The sequence below is a fragment of the Lagopus leucura genome, unplaced genomic scaffold (assembly GCF_019238085.1).
Source record: "Lagopus leucura isolate 7727_CA_CO unplaced genomic scaffold, USGS_WTPT01 Super-Scaffold_100022, whole genome shotgun sequence".
NCBI classification, from domain to species: domain Eukaryota; kingdom Metazoa; phylum Chordata; class Aves; order Galliformes; family Phasianidae; genus Lagopus; species Lagopus leucura.
Genome location: NW_024962275.1, coordinates 9,542,500 through 9,558,406, shown reverse-complemented (window position 1 = coordinate 9,558,406; position 15,907 = coordinate 9,542,500). Strand labels below are relative to the sequence as shown.

The 15,907-nt window shown below is 46.8% G+C and overlaps 1 protein-coding gene across 10 annotated transcripts in view; it reads left to right on the top strand.

Moving 5' to 3' along the window:
• The window catches only part of EXD3 (exonuclease 3'-5' domain containing 3), a 236,037-nt gene that overhangs the window by 75,950 nt on the left and 144,180 nt on the right, over positions 1-15,907 (top strand). For 8 of the 10 annotated variants that reach the window (XM_042878808.1, XM_042878811.1, XM_042878809.1 and 5 more), the window contains 3 exons: positions 7,253-7,317; positions 11,369-11,536; positions 12,787-12,954. In XM_042878808.1, the coding sequence (XP_042734742.1) occupies positions 7,253-7,317; positions 11,369-11,536; positions 12,787-12,954 (401 nt within the window). Of the gene's footprint in view, positions 1-7,252; positions 7,318-11,368; positions 11,537-12,206; positions 12,423-12,786; positions 12,955-13,695; positions 13,846-15,907 lie in introns of those variants that run through there. The other 2 variants (XM_042878812.1, XM_042878814.1) reach the window with 2 other exon arrangements.

Sequence of the window (15,907 nt, the reverse complement as noted above, 5' to 3'; positions counted from 1 at the left end):
CATTTCTGTTTCATCTCTTAATGTTGACTTTTCCACAACGATGCAGTCAGCAGCAAAGACCGAGGTGGGGCTTATCCCAGTGACCCCAAGAAGAGGGGGACTCACTAATGGCACCTGAGGAATTCCAGCTTTCCTCTAGAGAACCATATGAGAAATGTGACGTTGCTTTGAATGCTTCGCTGGTTTGTGATGAGCGTTTGCAGAGATGCTGGGGAAAATTCTCCTATGTTGAGCTAGTTCAGAGACCTCCCAAGGGTTTCAATCTTCAGTGCTAAAATTACAGGGGAGCTGTGTGGGGTGTGCAGTTTTTAGGACTGTGGGAGCTGCGTGTGGTTGCTTCCCTTCCAAGATCTGAAGCCTTCTGTGTGGTGCGTTCAAAGCCCTGTTGGTCAGAAAGCCATAGCTAGAGCTGGAAACTGAGCTTGAGACTGGAGTGAGCCAAACGTACCTTGTTGGGAAGGGCCTCCTTGCCTTATTGTTCGAATTCAGCTAAACCAACACAGTCAGACATTTTAAAAGCATATTTGTCTTTTGCGGGAGAAGCATTTAAGGAATGGTGGCTGGGCGTGCTGAGTGAGTTTGGGAGCTCTGGAAATTGTGCTAAAGCAGCGCAATTTATTGCTTCTGAAATGAAATAGTTTTGTGACATCTGATCCTCTTGTAAATTTTGCACTGGAGAATTCGGTGGTGGGACATAATTAGCATTGAAATGGGTCGAGATGCCAGCAGTGCAGCTCCGCCTGTCTGCAGGCACAGTGCAGCCTTTCCCTGCAAGCAGGGAGTCTGAGGCACCTCCATTCTGATGGGAATCCAGAGGTGGCAGCCGGTGGGATCCTGAGGAATCACCGCATGATTATCCCTCAGTCACGGTGCTCTTGGATCTGCTCTCGTTTCTGGAAGTAGCTGTTTCTGCTAAGCTGGAGCCTCTGTCCTGAGGAAGATTTGAAAAGCCTTTGAACCCTCTGGTGCAGGTGCATCTGGAACAGGAGTGGGTCATCTGCAAAACCTCCCTTGCCCACAAGATAATGCATAGTTACATTTTGCAGGTCATTTTGCTGGAGACGGTGTGGGCAGCGCTGCTGGGGATTCTGCGCTGCCTTGGTGATGGAGGCTGCACTTCCAGGCAGGGCAGCTTCAGCTGGGGACCAATCCCCAGCCTCACTGCAGATCGTCTGCTTCAGGAAGAGGGCAGATGCAACCCTTGTGCAGTGGCACTGCCTGCTTTGGAACCAGCTCTGCTGGCATGGCTTCGGAGCTCTGCCAGTTTTGATTGCCTGCCGGTTGTTTGGTTTATCATTCTTTGTGAGGAGAGTTCGTACTGGGGAAAACAACAGCTCTATTTCCCTCCCCCCATCTGCACTTAGACCTTCCTTCATACAATATGGTATCTATTGAGCAAATTGTGACTTTTATAACCAAAAACTGAACTGAATGAGAACAGTGAAAAGCCACAGAACCACGAAGGTTGGAAAAGACCTCTAAGATCAAGTCCAACCATCAGCCTATTAGCACCATTCCCACTGAACTATGTCCCCAAGCATTTAAGCTGCCTGCAACAGGCTCAGACTCAATGCAGACTCTCTGCTTACCCTAAATATCTGCCACCACCACGCCAACACCATGCCACAGCCCTCCCACAAACACCATAGGGCCATCAAACCCCATAGCCAGCTCCTAGGAACAAACTCACTGTAACACGTCAACAAACACCCTTCATTGCATAGGTTGATGCTCATTGCATTAATGAGCATCATTGCTCATTATTTCAGAGCTCATACACTCCCTGGACCCTGCCCTATTCCTCATCTCGTGCTTGATCCCAACACATGGCTGTTTGCACATAGAATCATAGAATCAGTGAGGTTGGAAAGACAAAATCATAGAATCACAGAATCACCAAAGCTGGAAAAGACCTCCAAGATGATCCAGTCCAACAGTCCATCTGTCACTGATAGGCCTTGGGTGTGTAGAAAATGGAGCTTGTCTCACCTGTGCTCTCGTATCAGTGTGACTGTGATGGAAGCAAAGGTTTCCTTTCATTGTGGATGAAGAAGGAGATACAGTCCTTGGCACGGCTTGGAAAAATACAGGCAAATTACAGCTGTGCCATTAGAAGTCATTTGGAACACGTGTTCTCAATAAGAGATGGAAAATAGTTTGGTGCAAGGCGGATGGCTCGGCAGCACTGACAAACCCACTGCTGGGATGGGGCACCTGCTGAGCTCAGGTCTGTCCATACAGGGCCAGGTGCTGCCATGGCTGAGCACAGAGCTGGGCTACCTCCCCCAGCAGCAGGCTGTGCCCAAGCTGGGTGCTCCAGGGGCTGGAGTACAGCAGTTCCCCCAAAAGGAGCAGTAAAAAGCAGGAAGCTGCCCCAGGTTCCCAACCCTTGGGAGCACACTTCCTTTCTCTTTTCCCCTTCTATTTCTCCTTCTCCATTTCCCTTTTCCCCTTTCCCCTCCTTCCTCTCTGCTTTCCTCTCTCCCCTTTCCTCCTTCCTCTTTCTTCCTTTCTCTTTCTCCTTTTCTCCATTCCCCTTTTCATTTTCCCCTTTCACCTCTTCTCTCTTCTGTAAGTGACCACAGCAGCTCTGACTGGTGAATGGAAGTTCCAGCTGTATATCTTTACGCTTGCTGCTGGTTACACAGCACGTTAAGTATCTCCCCCCATCCCATATCCTGTGATAAGTCCAAGTAAGAACAAATCACTGAAAAAGTCTCCTGCAGGAGGAGCAGAGCACTCCCACGCCCCACCAGCTAATATCTGCCATTGTACTTGTATATCCTAAAACTGTTTTGGTGTATTTTAAATGCCGTTTTGCAGTGGAAAGGGAAATTATATCTGGAATCATTTCCTCAAGCTCAAAAATATGTGAACCGGATTGGAAGGTTTGTGTTGTGTGCATTGATTAGAAGCAGGGACAGAAACATGTAGGTGTAAAAATCTGTGATTTACTATGGAGAACAATGATTTGGTTTCTTTTCAGCTAAATCAGCTGGTTCTTAGAGATTGAAAATGTGTCTCAGAGAATGTATCTTTTCATTCTGTGCTCCATCCAAGGATGTTCCCATTCCGTGTCGGCCTTCTCTTCTACAAACGTGCCGCGCTCGCTGTGAGCTACACACGCCATTCAGAGCAGAAATCCAGCAAAGTAGGTTTTTGTGAGAGACCTTGATTGATTCTTAGTCCACATAACGTAGTGTTTGTTCGTTTTCAGGTGTAATCATGGCATTTAAATTACACAGTGCTGGTGCAGCCGTGCTGCTGCCGGGCTGGGGCTGCTGGCTGCAGAATGGAGCTGCTCCCCACCATCCCCATCACAGATCGCCTGCATTGCCTCCAGGTTTTAATTCTCCAGTGCAAAAGGACACTTTGCTGGCATGGAACGGCTTAGGAGCTTTGTTTTCCCTTCTGAAGAGTATCTCAAATGCTTGTTCAGGTTGGCAGGAGGTTTTTCAGCAGGCAGATTTCAAGCACTGATTGGAAGGACTCAAGAACAGCACATTCTGTACAGTAAAAATTTACTGATTCTTTAGTGTGGGGAGTACTTTGCACATTCTGTTGTATATTGCATTAAATGTAATAAGTTAATTTGGGAGGCAGAGATGTAAGCTGGCTGCCTAAAGAAGTTTTAAGCTCTCTCACCATCTGACCTTTTCTGTCCAGGAGTGCTGGCTGCCCTTGGCTGCTTGGCGTGCTCTTGCATTTCAGTCACATTATCCCCTTTTCCTTTTTCATTTTTTCTTTTCCTTTTTGTTTTTCTTTTTTCTTCTTATTGCATTCTGTGTCTTTTAATGAGTTGACTGTAATTCTCCCAGGTCTCTGGCCGCGGGGCGTTCAATGGCTTTTGACACAAAGAAAAAGTGTTGAGAGATTTTTCATTGGTAAATTCCTCCTCTGGGGTTTGATGTCTCACTTTCCCTATTGGAGACGCACAAGCAGCCTCAGTCACAAAGGAGGGTTTCTCCTGCCAGGGCATTTCAGCAGAATCGGTGAATAATGCAGCAGAACTGTGCAAGGACGCAGTGGCAAAACCAGCACTCTTACCTCAGCAGCCCGCGGGCACCACTGGTGTTGTGATCACAGCAGGTCTGAGTGCACAAGGGAAAAGGAGAGAATGAACAGAAAGTAGTTTATGGCTTTCCTCAAAGACACTTTTCTAACTCAAAAATACAAGCCTTGTGGTTTATATGGTTTTGAAATGTAACCGCAGCTATTGAGAACTGGAAAAGATTTCATTTACCATCTTCTCCAGTTTTGGTACCAGATTCAGGGCACGGGAACTTTTTTTTGTAAAGAAAAATACTGAAAGGAAATGCATTCCTGTCTAAGTTCTTCTAATAGGGTCATATTTGGAGAAACTCTGCAACAAAGGAACCTGGGTCACCTGTGCCTTGGAGGGGCGGGTGCAGATGTGTCCTCTGCTGCCTGCAGCGAGGTGCTGTCAGCTTGCTGTGGGGAAGCTTTGCTGGCACATGGTGGTCTGCAGCTCCCTTTCTTGGAGCAGAAAGGATCACTGTCAGAACACGGGCTTTGGCTTTGAGCTTGATTTAGGATCTGAATGGGATCAGCTGTGCGGCGCACATCCCAGCCTCTCCAGCCCGGGAGCTGGGTGGGACCCGGCCAGAGCTGGCAGCTCATGGCTAGGAGCAGAGAGCTGGTCCCCCTGACTCACCACACTGTGGGGTTTTTAATGCTGTTTTCTTGTCTGCTCATTAAGTGACCCTCTTGCTGATAGTTGGGTATCTTTCCGATATGCGAGAGTCTGCAGAATGTGACTTTTCTTTAAAAGGGAAGATTCTGGATGGTCGTGACTCATACCATGTAAAGGTGTTTTTCTGGCCTCCAGGATCTATCCTTGCTTTTGCTGATGCTGCTCTGTAATTGTTTAAAAATGTTTATCAAACTTTATCCTAGTAATTGATGCTGCTTGCTCCTCTGAGTCGAGCCCAGATGTGCCTGTGGTTCAGCTGTGGCCATTTGGTTCTCAGGCGCTTTGTTCTTTCTTACCTTCTGTTTCTGCCCCTCTCCTTTTTGCACTGAGCAACATCTCCCTCCATTTGTTCTGGAAGCCTTATAAAGCCCCTTGCAAGGTCCTTGTTCTTTCTCCTTGGGTATCCTGCCATTAGTTTCCTGCTGCTATGCTGGTTCCTCCTAAATGTGGGCGAGCAGGATCGTGTCTGCTATTCTGATGGGGACTTAGTAGTGCTGTTTCTGCTCCATTGTCTCTGCCATGAATGACATGGACTTTCCCATCTACATCTTTCCTAGCCACTGCATAGCTATGGGCAGCATCCCAAGGCCCAGCATGAGCTGCACCACCTTCTGAGACCAGGCAAAAGAAGAGTGTTGCTCCATTTCCCATTTGTGTTTGGCTCTAGGAGTATCTGTTTGATGGGTGTTTGGTTGTGTTTCGCTGGCTGTGTTTCACCCTTAGGTAGTCCCAAGGTTTTGCCCAGTAAGGTAAGACACTAACTGCTCCCACATCAGCATGCCACAGTTATCAGCTGTACTTCCTCTGCTCCTTAGTCCCTGTTCTGGAGAGCCATCTCCTTCCACACTGAACAGGGAGAGCATGACCCTTCTGCCAGGCCGTGCCTGAAGATGAGTGGCTGCACTGCACCTTGAGCCCTCCTTCTACCAGGGGTTGGCCCTACTGCATCCCACTGCACCCTGCTGCACCCCACTTCATCCCAGTGTGTCCCACTGCATCCTGCTGCATTGCGTGGAAGTCACCCCACTGGGTGTTTTCACTCCAGTGCTCAGAGGGGGGGGAATGCTGTTTCCTCCTCACCTGTGCTCACACAGCAGCGTGCTGGCACCACACTGAGTTGTTTAAAATTGACCAGAGATGGTTTCTTTGGGAGCTGGGCAGGAGCAGGAGCACACACACATGGGCTGAGTTTGACTGTTAGCTGCTAATGCTGTGGGGAATGAATGGGGGTCCAGGTCTTTTCCCATTTTGTTATAAGAAGAGACTTCTCTTTTTCCAGACGAGAAGCAGTAGCTTGGAACTGTTTGGAGAGCTCAAGATTTCAGAGTGGAGATGAGAGAAAATGTTACGTTATGAACTGTAAATGTGGCGTTTTAGATTTGACTGCTGTGCCCCCGAGGTTGGCAGATAATGGGAAAGCCATCAGAGCCCAAGCAGCCATCAGCTCACAGCTTCGCAGGCTTTGTGAGTGCAATGCCTGGGAGCTGAGCTGGATGAGTCTGAGCTCCTCACAGCTGGACTGGCTCTTGCAACCTGAAATATGAAGTGAGCCAGCACACCGAGCTGAGCGCCCTGAGACTGCTTGCATGGGGCTGTGGAAGGCAGAAGGTGATTTAAAAGGATGTTTCCTTTTCAGCTTTTTTCTGAACATTTTTCTTTGGCATTTCTGGAAGCAGAAGAGATGCAGTGAATGGACGAGGAACATTTTGCGACAGCTAGCTCAGATTTTTTCATGTTGCTCCCCGCAGATTTCCATTCAGAGCATTCTGAATCCAAGTTTTGTAAGGGAATGTCTACAGATTAAATAGAACCAGATATTAAAAATGTTACTGCTTTTAAAACTGAATGCTCCTGAACATATCATTCAGAAATAATGGTGTGATGAATGGTGTGATTAGCAATGCTAGGTACTACATTACAGCTGGACGCGAGTTTGCAAGTAACTAAGTGAACAGTAAAAGAATCATTGCAAATATCCTCCTTTTGAGATGGTGGATCACCTTCTCTCCATGGGCTCAGCAGCACCCATGGGAGCGTTCCAGCTCTCCATCCTCCCACACCTCTCACCCCTATCCCGTGGCAGCCTGGAGTGGGTGAGATGAGAGCTTGAGAGCCGTTTCCTTGAAGTCTGTGTTGAGAACTCCTTTCCAGGCTGCCCAACTCTTCCAGGAGAGTTTTGAATTAATACTGAGAAGGGGGAGCGGGGGAGCACTGCTGTGGTTGTGTGATTTGGTTGTAAATGCAGCGATGGGGCCTTTCAGCCTGTGAGCCCGCGTGGGTGTTGAGTTAAAGCCATGCATGGATGATGCCTGTTATTTTGTTAGGGTCTCAGAGCGAGGGGTTTTAGCACTTTAATCCTGACTGGCAGTTGGAAGGTTGGTGGTTTCAAACACAGTGGCACGGAGTGGCTGATTTCGCTTCGGTGAAACAATGCACCAGTGTGTCTAGGCTGCCTCACAGAGCCAATAAATCTGTTTTGTTTTGTTTTTCCCCCCCTTCTCTCTCTCTCCCTCTCGCCCTTTCTTCCCCCCAATCCAGGCCAAGACCCGCTGCTACTGCTGAAAACCCTCCAGCTTCTCTGGACAAAGAAAGAGATGAAGAAGGTAAGGCTGTGTAGCGGCCTCCCCTCCTCGCTGCCAATGGTGGCTGCATGCAGAGCATGTCCAGGCACAGAACGTGGGTCAGCCTGCAATTCTTCATGACTGCTTTCAGTCCCAGCACACAGGGAGTGAGCCTGCGCGTCTGCAGCGAGAAGCGCAAAGAAAAGGTAGCTCTGTGTGCAGCAAAGGGGCTCCTGTGAAAGAGCTGAAGTGTGCAGGGCTGAGTTGCAAGCAGAAAAAAAAAACCCTCAAAGTTGCTTTTGTTTTCTTTTTTGTCCATTACACTGAGTGTCTTAGGAAGAGTGTGAAGAATGTTTTGAGAAGCCGAAAAAATGAGGGTTGAAGTCAATAGAAAAGTGCTTTTTGCCAAGTGGAATGATATCAAATCCTTTGTGTTCGAGATATTTTTACCCTTTTGTTTTGTTTGATTTGGTTTTGCCTTTTAGAGTGGTGAATGCAATTTACACTGCTTCTCTAAAATTAGTGCTATATTTTTATACAGCACCCTATGGGCTCTACGTGGAGATTTCTCAGAAGGAGTAAAATATACTTCATCTAAATTTGGGAGCTTAAAAGCTAACAAAAACAGTAGATGTATGCCCTTCATGGTTAGTTTCCCATATCAAACTCTGTGCTGCTCAGACAGGTCCGGAGCTGAAATGTTCTTTTCTAAAGAACTCCAAAGCCAGCAGCTCACCGCAGAGCTGTGGAATGTGGGTTGTGTGAAGTGGCAGCTGTGGCTCAGCACACTGGGGTACACACTGCATCCTAGGAACCAGTGTTGGGTCACTCTTCTTGCCTGTTCCCTTCCTGTGGTTTCCAGCCTGAGTAATTAAACCACTGGAAACCCAGCATGAGATGTGCCTTTCCAAACGGCCCGTCACCGCTGTAGACTTGAGCTCAGCAACTGTGAAGCTTTGAGCTTTCTATCAAGCTTTGTTAGAGTTGCAGGAAAAAAAATATTGTTTGTTAGGTTTTGAGGGCAGCTAATCCCACAGAACAACAGTAAGAAAGAATAATCATCAAAGTCTCTGTTCTGTGTACCCTGGGATACGTGTGGACTGTGAAGAAAAATACTCTGAAAAAGACAAAGCCTCCCACCGGCGTGTCCTTGGGCACAGAGCACCGCAGCTTTTCTGCTGAGGATGGAAAAGCACGAGGATCCCCATGAGCCATGCTGGCAGCTCCGTTTGCTTGCTTCTGGACCAGTCTCTCCAATAAGGTGCACGGTGGTGCAGAGCGTCCGCGCTGCAGCTTCACGGCGGGGCAGGTCTGGCCTCCCAGTGCCCACCCTGCAGTGCAGTGCTGGCTGCTCAACCACAGCTCTAAGCTTGGGCGCTGCATTTCTGAGCCAGGACAAGGTCGTTCTGGGAAGGTGTGGAGCGTGGTTGCTGGAGACAGGCTCAGGAGCTGCCTCAAAGGGGGGAAGTGCAGAATGGATGGCCTCAGCGGTATCCGACACGTGCCCATCACACTGCTACCGGGATGCCCCAGTAGGTTCTCATAACATTACCAGCCTCAGCAAGGCGCCCACAGCAAGGCACTTTTTCCAGGGGCACCTGCTGCCCTGCCTCTGCATGCAGCTCAGCACACAGTGCTGCTCGTGTCCTAAGCAAACCACTATCCAACATTCCAGTTAAAATAAATGAGGGAAGTTGGCTTAAGTAGAACACAGCTTGCTGCGCTGACATTTAAATGGCAGGGAGCTTCTTTGCCTTATGCTCTGTGTGGGTGTAAGTCAATACTGGCAATTAGCTGATGTGTGAATCAGTCCTCTCTGTGAGACGATGCCCATCAGTCTCAAATCAGTGAAGATCAACAGTAGGAGTGAACCTGTCCCTGGAGTGACGTCAATCCTGGGACATGGTTAAAGAACATGACCATTTCCTACATAAAGACAGTTTTGCAGTAACAAGGATACATCAGCAGAGTGCCCTGAGCTGAGAAATAAGGGACCAAAACTGAACGAAGGACTGTGCGCTTGGAGCACCAGCAAAGTTTTCCAATTCCCATGATCTGTCAGGCTGTAGAAATCCCCCAAGGAGCATTCCCTGCCATGGGAATCCATTGAAATGGAAATGGCAATTACATGTTTGAGAGGAATCCTTCTCTGGCACAGAGAGGAGCCAGGCAGCGCAGCACTCTTTCCTCTCTGATTTAGGTGCTTTTTGGTTTTTTGTTTTTTATCTTTTCATCCCAAACCACACATACCATAGTTGAAGTCTTCAGACTGCCAAGAGGTTTGGGGGTAGGCTTTGCCCCTTTTTAAAAGTGGAGCCAATGGGAGTGTGAGGCTCAGTCTGGCCGTGCTGTTAGCACTCTTGCCAGCTGTGTAGGTGTCTGGAGATGCGCTGTGTGTGAAAGCAGGCTTGTGCTCTCACAGGACATGGTGTCTGCTGGCGACTGTCCTGCCAAAGGCCAGGCTCAGGATGCAGCTGAAGGAGGAGCTGAGTGGTGTGGTGAAAGCTCTAGTTCGGTCTAAATGTGCTGAAGTGGAGCTTTGGGGGAAAAAAGAGGCCATCTATAAACAGCGCAGTTGAGTTGGCCGGTCGCTTTGTTTTCCTTTGGCTGTTGTGCTGGATGTTTGTGGTCGGATAAGAGTTTGCCTGCTACTTCTGCTGAATCTGAAACTTCGCTGCAGCGAAGTTGGAGCCCTGTGTTTAACATTGCAAATTCTTACCACAGGGAGAAAGCTGTTATCTCAAGTCACATCTTTGTTAGTCATCGGCTTTTTCTTGCTGCATCTAATAATCTAGTGAGAAGGAAACAGTTTCTGTCGTAAACGATAGGTTTTGTGGCTTTTCCCAACATGAAAGACGCTATGGAAAATAACTGCCTTCCAGTAAATATTGTCGATGAACAAAAAAGAACAAATTCACTGGCAAATTTTCTGTAGATTTGCTGTTGCTTTTCATACCATTCTTCAGACTTTATGTTGTTTCCGTTGGAAGCTATGACTGGGGCCATCATATACAGTAAATTACAATTGCTGACTGCAGGCGGGAATGAGCATCTTTTGGGTTTTGCTTTTTAGCCAGAAAAGAAAGAGAGCAGCTGCTCGTAGTGACTTCTTGTTTTCTGTCTCTGCTTTTGCCTCGCTCCAAGCCAGTACCACGCGGTGAAAGGTCCTGTGTGGGTACTGAAGGATGCCACTTCTGCACCCTGCCAACCCTCCGAGCTCCTTGGAAACTACTTCTAATGTAAACATTATAAAGATATTGCTCGGTACTGCTAATTTATCACTTCTACCAGATGGGTAGTAAGTAGCCTATTAACATTCACAAAGTGAGTGTCCAATTCCTTCACATTTCTAAGCACATCACCCTGGGATCCCTAAGATTTATGGTGCAGCATTTTCCCATGTTCCAGGCCCCTTCCTACAGCCTTTAGCTGTGCTGCAGCATGGGTGCCTGCAGCAGTTACCTTGCTCGGGTGGCCTTGGAGCACAGGAGGACAGATTTCGTTTCTTGGGTGGCAGAGTATGACAGGATGTGAACTTGGATCTTTCTTTTCATTCCTATATGTAAAATCCAAACCATTTCAGTGCTCCCACATGTTGAGGAGCTGAGTTGTGCCATCGTGGCTCAAGTCAGTATAAAGTCAAACACAAAATTTGTGGCACGGGAGGAGGAGCTTATGTGCTTCATTACCTGTAGGTCTATCAGAAGATGAGTAGGTTGGTGAGCCCAATTATCTACCTTCCCTACTGCCATTTCCTAATAACGCCCCTTTCTCCTGCTCACTTCTCCCCCTCCCCCAAATCCCAAGCCCCTTTGTCTGCCCCACAGAACAACTTCTCTGTCTTTATGGGATAATTAGTGTGGACAATTGCTGCTTTTCCCATTGGGTTTGAGGTGCAGTGAGCCATGAAGGAATCTGTAATGACATGAAAAGTCACTGGAGGCGTGGATGGTGGCTGAATAGCAACAGTTACCTCTCTGAATAGATTAAATTAAAAAAAAAAAAAAAAAAAAAAAAGCTTTGTGTTGAGCTGGGGGAAGGGAGGATTCACTAATCTTTTTGTACATGACAATGTGTTTTTGTATCTCTGCAGCTCAAGGAAGAAATCAGGCGGGGCTTTGCGGGACTGGAGGACCCACTGGCAGGGCTGCTGGACATGCTGGAGAGCAGCGGTGATTGGAAGGGGAAAGGGCATTCCCTCGGGTATTGCATCAGCAGTGAGCTGCAGCTTTGGATGAAAGAGCATCCTGCTGTTCAACAGGTTAGAAAAGGAGAGAGCGAGAGACCTCGGGCAGAGGAGAAGGCAGCTGATTTTAACGTCCCTCAAATGGCCCCAGTTTCACCTCATTCCATAGTCTTGTGTCTTCTCTGTGGCCGCATAAGCACACGGTGTGACAAGGTGTAAAACTCCTACTGAGATGTTGTGATCTGGTGATGCTGCTCTGCAAATGGAGTAACAGCAGAAGCTATGATGTGAGAGCCCTGTTTTCCCCTTCCAAGTTGGGATTCCCATCTTTCCAGATCAAACCGTTCTGATCAAGCATGGGTCTGATAGCCTTTGCTAGCTGGAGGCATTCCCACTGGAGCTCACATCACTGCTGTCAGGATAAACCCAATTGCAGCAATCTACTCTGCATATTCTTCCAGTTCTGCAAATAGAAGCCAGTTACTGTACGATTGCTTAACTCCTACCATCTGGTGGGGAGCTTTTATCATTAGGAATGCAGAAAATGGTAACAGTATGGCTTTTCAGATGAATGATTAACTTTGTAATGTTGGGTCGTCAGATTATACGTCCTAATGTTTACCATTCCTTTTGCCATCGTGTATTCTGACCTCCCAAGATTTTCCCTGTTTTCTGTGCTTTTACCTTTGAACTGTGAAATGCTTTCATATCTGTTTTGTTTGACTCCTTATTTTTCCAAATGGCTCTTTTTAGACTTTCATCTCTGTTTAGATTCTCTGAGAGAATTGCCATTCCAGTATTGCAAAATGCAGAGAAGTGCTACTGGCACTGAAAATCCTGTGTCTTAAGAGAGTGGCCATATAAGACCACAAGGGTTAATGCTTGTGTCTGTGCTTCTTGCTGCAGTGCTTCTGCTTTTCCTGCCCTTCTTGCACCCAGATTGATTTCCTATGCCTGATAGGTGAGATTTCCCTTGAGAGGCATTGCTGTGTGAAAGATTTTCTGCTGGGAATGGAGTGTTAGAATAGCTGTGTTAGAAAATAATAGCTGTGTTAGAAAAAGAGAGCGTTTTTCCAGTTTCATGCTTTGCTTTTGCAATTCTTGCAGAATTACCCTGCAAACATTTAATGTTTTTAAATTGGATGCTGTGAAAAAAACTGCATATCATCTTGTTCTGATTTCTGTTTGCAGACTCCATGGGGAAATTGGAGAATCCCTTCCCAAGGAATTGGCTTCTTCCCCTGTTTAAACAAGCTGAATTTTTAAGTGCCATTGAACTGTAGCCATCTTTACTAAATCTGTGTCTGATTTTTTTTTTTTAACAGTCTGGCATGAAGCTGAAGAAGCTGCAGGCCCGTGTATTCAGAATACTAGACCAGTGCCCAGCTAATCTTCTTGACCCTCTGATTAGCATTTACCAGCTCCATACAGCAGACCGGAACTATTTGCTTGGACACGTCAGTCATCTTTATCACAGGGGCGATTACAAAGAGGTGGGTCATGTCTTTCAAATAAATTCACCTTCCCAGCTCTCTGGTGCTCTGTTAAGGTCTGTGTCTTTTTTTTTTGGATGCATTTCAATGTGAATTCCATTTCATCACAGCAGCTGCACGCTGTGAATGGTGCAGCTTAGCATGGTCTTCTCGTGTACATGAGTAGACTGTGCTCAACCTCAGTTTTTATAATAGCTGAGTACAGAATGACCGTGAGTCTTTCTCCTGGAGCTTTTCTGACCTTTGAAAGCAAGGGGTTAATAGGGTCTAATTTGGAGAATTTAAGAGGATGATTGTATTCTTTTTTGTTTTTCTTGTCCTTGGCAGGAGAAGAAGGGATTTTAGTAGTTGGTCATAGATCTGCTATGCTATCTCCAGTCTGCTTGCAGCTACAAGGGGGTGGACAGCCTCTGCTCCCTGACTGCCCTAGCCAAAGGGCTCTCAGCTTGAGGAGATTCCGAGTGTTAATAATATCTTCTAAGTGTGTGTTATTGCTCCTGTATTTTCATTTGAGTGACTGGCAGGAGTTCAGAAAAACCAGAATTTGATGTGTTTTACCTTGTATTTTTGAGTTCTTGCTGCATCTCTGGTATCACAGTGATGTCTTGATATCCTTGGAGTGTTTTCAGGGGCAAAATACAGTACTGTTCATGATTTCTTTTTCTTTTTTTTTCGGCAAAAAAGTATAAGTTTGTTTCTTTTCACAGGGAAGTTGTTTGCTTTGACTGTGTAAAGCATCCTGATCTTGCATAGAATAGAAAAAAGTGAAAGAGCATTTTTATGCCCTGTTCTTCAGTAAAGCCTAACTCCTTTGTGATCATGGAATTCCGTCCTTGCTGGTTTTGTGAATACAGAAAGAAGGCTATTTCATATTTGATTACAAGTCTGCAGGTAGTTACTTGAAGCTTACTCTTTTGTTCAGTAACTCTTTGAACGCGAGTGTTTGAAGACCTTAACAAGAGCGTATTATTTGAGTATATTTGAGTGTGATTTTTAAACTTGTGACTTCAAAGATAGCTATTGTTTTCTTTTAGAATTGCAAATCTTTTTAGATCAGGTTTTTGGAAAGCTCTGGTTTTTTTGGTGGAATTATTTATTCTGTTCTTTCTTCCTCAGAGAAGCTTACTTGCTAGTTATTCCAAGTGTGAAGAACAGGAAACCTCAACTGGTGATTATTCTCAGCCATAACTTTCCTCTAGTTCTGTTTTACTGCCAGAAGGATGAATATCTTCAAGAATAACAGGAAATCTTTTGTTCTCCTTGGAGATTGATTGTACCTAATTTCACAGAATCACAGAATTGTAGGGGTTGGAAGGGACCTCCAGAGATCATCGAGTCCAACCCCCTGCCAAAGCAGTTCCCTACAGCAGGTCGCACAGGTCGGCATCCAGGCAGGTCTTGAACATCTCCAGAGAAGGAGACTCCACCACCTCCCTGGGCAGCCTGTTCCAGTGCTCCGTCACCTCACTGTAAAGAAGTTCCATTGCACATTTGTGCAGAACTTCCTATGCTGCAGTTTCCAGCCGTTTCCCCTTGTCCTGTCTCCACTCATCACTGAAAAGAGTCCGGCCTCGCCATTCTGCTCCCCACAGCTTAGATACTGATAGACCTGGATCAGGTCCCCTCTCAGTAAGCAGCTTTCACAGCAGCTGTGCTGAAAGAACCTAGCTCTGAACATCTATGGCAGGCTGTGTCTTGTGTGTTCATCCCGTGCTTCCCCATCTTTCACATGGGATAGTAAAGCAGATTCAAATGCAAGTTTTCTGGCAATTGTGTGTCTCACCTGAAAGGACAGATGTTCTTATAAATCCTTACTTTCATTATTTATTTTCAGGCCCACTTGCTGTTCTACAATAAGGCACCAGACTTTTATTCTAGAACACATAATTCCGTTTACCTGTTCTGATGCATTTTGTTCTCCGTGTGCACGCTTAGAGGTCCACAGCTTTGCTCTGCTGGTTGAGGTTCCTTTCCTTCACAAAGATTTAAGGTGAAGAACCTCTTTAGAAAATGAGACCCCAGAGACTGCTGGGGATGACATGGCAGTTATTTGGATCTGAAGCACATCCGAACCTCCCTGCACTGATTCCTATTAGTAGCAGATCGGGTCAGAAGCTGAACCAATTTGTTGAATACACCAGCCTGAAGTTTTGCAGTTGAGATGAGCAGCTCCTTGGAGCAGCCTGCTGTAGCAGTAGGCCCTGACCTTTCAGGGTGCAGCTATTGTGTGGTTCATAACAGGAAGAAAAATCATCAGCCATGTGAAGAGACGGTACATTTGTTGGGAGGTGATGCAGGTGAGGAAACATTTATATATATAACATTTATATAACATATATATGTAGCAGTGCAGAACAGCAGCTGTAGTTGGGAGGCACCTGATGGAAATGCAGGATCAGGTGAGCCGCCAGTGGATGGCACTATTGCTCCCGTGACTCCAAGAGCAAGCTGATAAGTGATAGCTGAAGTAACAAAACGGACATAAAAGTGTGCTTTGGAGTCGTCTGGCACATTTGGGGTTTTTATCCATTCTTTTGTGAATGAGGTTTGCAGCTGCTGGAGGAAGACAGTCTGAGGCCTTGCATGGCTACCTGTGGGGAAGAGCAGGGAAGAGGGTTTCCAAGCTCGCTCCTCATGGCCTGTAGAAGATGGAAACTCCTCTTTTAGAGGAAGATCTAGATGGATGGGTTGTGACATCCCTCCCTGGTGCCTCCGGCTGAGATGTCTCCAGCTGCAAACCCTCCTGGGCCTGCTTTGAGGCACCCTGTGTCCCTGGGACCTGGACAGCCATGAGACACCGTGTGTCCATGGGATGGGGCGCACAGGAGACACCGTGTGTCCATGGGATGGGGCGCCCATGAGGCACCGTGTGACTGTGGGATGGGGTGGCCATGAGGCACCGTGTTTCTGTGGGATGGGGCGGCCATGAGGCACCGTGTGTCTGTGGGATGGG